At 53.6% G+C, this 1,378-nt stretch overlaps 1 protein-coding gene across 1 annotated transcript; it reads left to right on the forward strand.

Annotated features, from left to right (window-relative positions):
- Window positions 1–359: 359 nt before the first annotated feature.
- PpBr36_11516 (uncharacterized protein) lies at window positions 360–1,259 on the forward strand (the record flags this gene model as incomplete). The annotated part of the gene is made up of 1 exon (XM_029898616.1): window positions 360–1,259. A coding segment is annotated over one exon (900 nt), but the record flags the coding sequence as incomplete, so codon positions are not given.
- Between the last annotated feature and the right edge of the window lie 119 nt (window positions 1,260–1,378).

Consider the following 1,378-nt stretch of genomic DNA (forward strand, 5'->3'; position numbering starts at 1 on the left):
CGTCGCATTGGCAAGATGCTAGATGCCCTCACTGACGTACGACTGGTAAAAGCCTAAAAATACCTTTTATCCACTCATTAGTAGCGACAACTACCTTGAGTCGAGTCAATTGCAGTTATTGTTTAGACCGAGAGAACGATGAGTACTCGTGGCGCCAGATGAAAAATTCTACCACATCATCTCAACGGCCTCCTGACCTCCGAGATTGTGCACTAGGTCTAGAACCAATCCTCAGGTAGATGGTTGCTGCGGGGTAAATTTCGTTGATATGTAGGGAGGTAGGTATCTTCCAGTCGACACTGCACTGACTTGGCGGCCTCACCTAATGGCGTAGTCAGTATCTCTGCGACTTTATTGTCATGACAAAGAACCGTGTAGGCTACACGATGCTTCCTAAAGTCGACATCAGAGAGGCTGCCCGCCCATCTCCCCACGTCGAGGCCCGAGGGAGCAACCTCCCCAAGCTGCCGTCCAAAATACAATTCCACCGCGGAACCTACACTGGCGCCCTCATCTTCAATCTTGCTTCCTTCATCCTCCCTGCCCTGTACGGCACCCTGTCGAAACTATGGGTCGCCAACATCGATTCCTCCCTGGTCGTCACAACAGACGCGTACACCTACATCGGCGTAGTCGCAGAGACCCTCAACGAAGGCCTCCCACGAGCGGCCTGGGTCATCATCGGTGACCATGCCTCTCGCACCCTCTCACAGCGGCTCCAGTTCTCAAACACGCTCATTCTCTTCCAGGCCTTCCTGGGTCTCATAATGAGCCTGGCATTTGTGGGAGGGGCGAGGGGTTTCGCCGATGGCTTCGTGCCCATCGAGGTCCGCGAGGCAAGCATCACATATGTGCGGATCGGGGCGTTCAGCGCATTCAGCTCTTCGATCGAGACGGCTGTTGCGTCGGCTACCAGGGCGCTCGACCGACCTGACGTCCCACTAATCATGAACTCGGTCAAATTTGCTGTCAACATCATCTTGGACCTGCTACTCATCTCTAAGATCCACGTTGGCTCCCATGAGCCCACAGTCAACATGCAAGCAGGTATTCAGCTTGCCTGCAACCTGACATCTGCATTTATCGGCCTGGCATACTTTCTTTGGAGGAATACGGTTCAATACCAAAAGGAAAGAGGAAACACTCCACAGGAGTGGACTACAACGAAGCCCCACTCCCGCGCACTCCTAATCTTGCTCCGTCCCGGCGTCCTGACTTTCATCGAGTCAGCAATCCGCAACGCACTTTATCTCTGGCTGGTAAGCAACATCGTATCAATGGGTTCGACATATGCGACAGCATGGGGCGTTTTCAACACGATACGGTGGGGCCTTGTCATGGTTCCGGTGCAGGCCCTTGAGCAGACCTCGCTTGCATT

This window comes from Pyricularia pennisetigena (assembly GCF_004337985.1).
Source record: "Pyricularia pennisetigena strain Br36 chromosome Unknown Pyricularia_pennisetigena_Br36_Scf_68, whole genome shotgun sequence".
Classification (NCBI taxonomy): domain Eukaryota; kingdom Fungi; phylum Ascomycota; class Sordariomycetes; order Magnaporthales; family Pyriculariaceae; genus Pyricularia; species Pyricularia pennisetigena.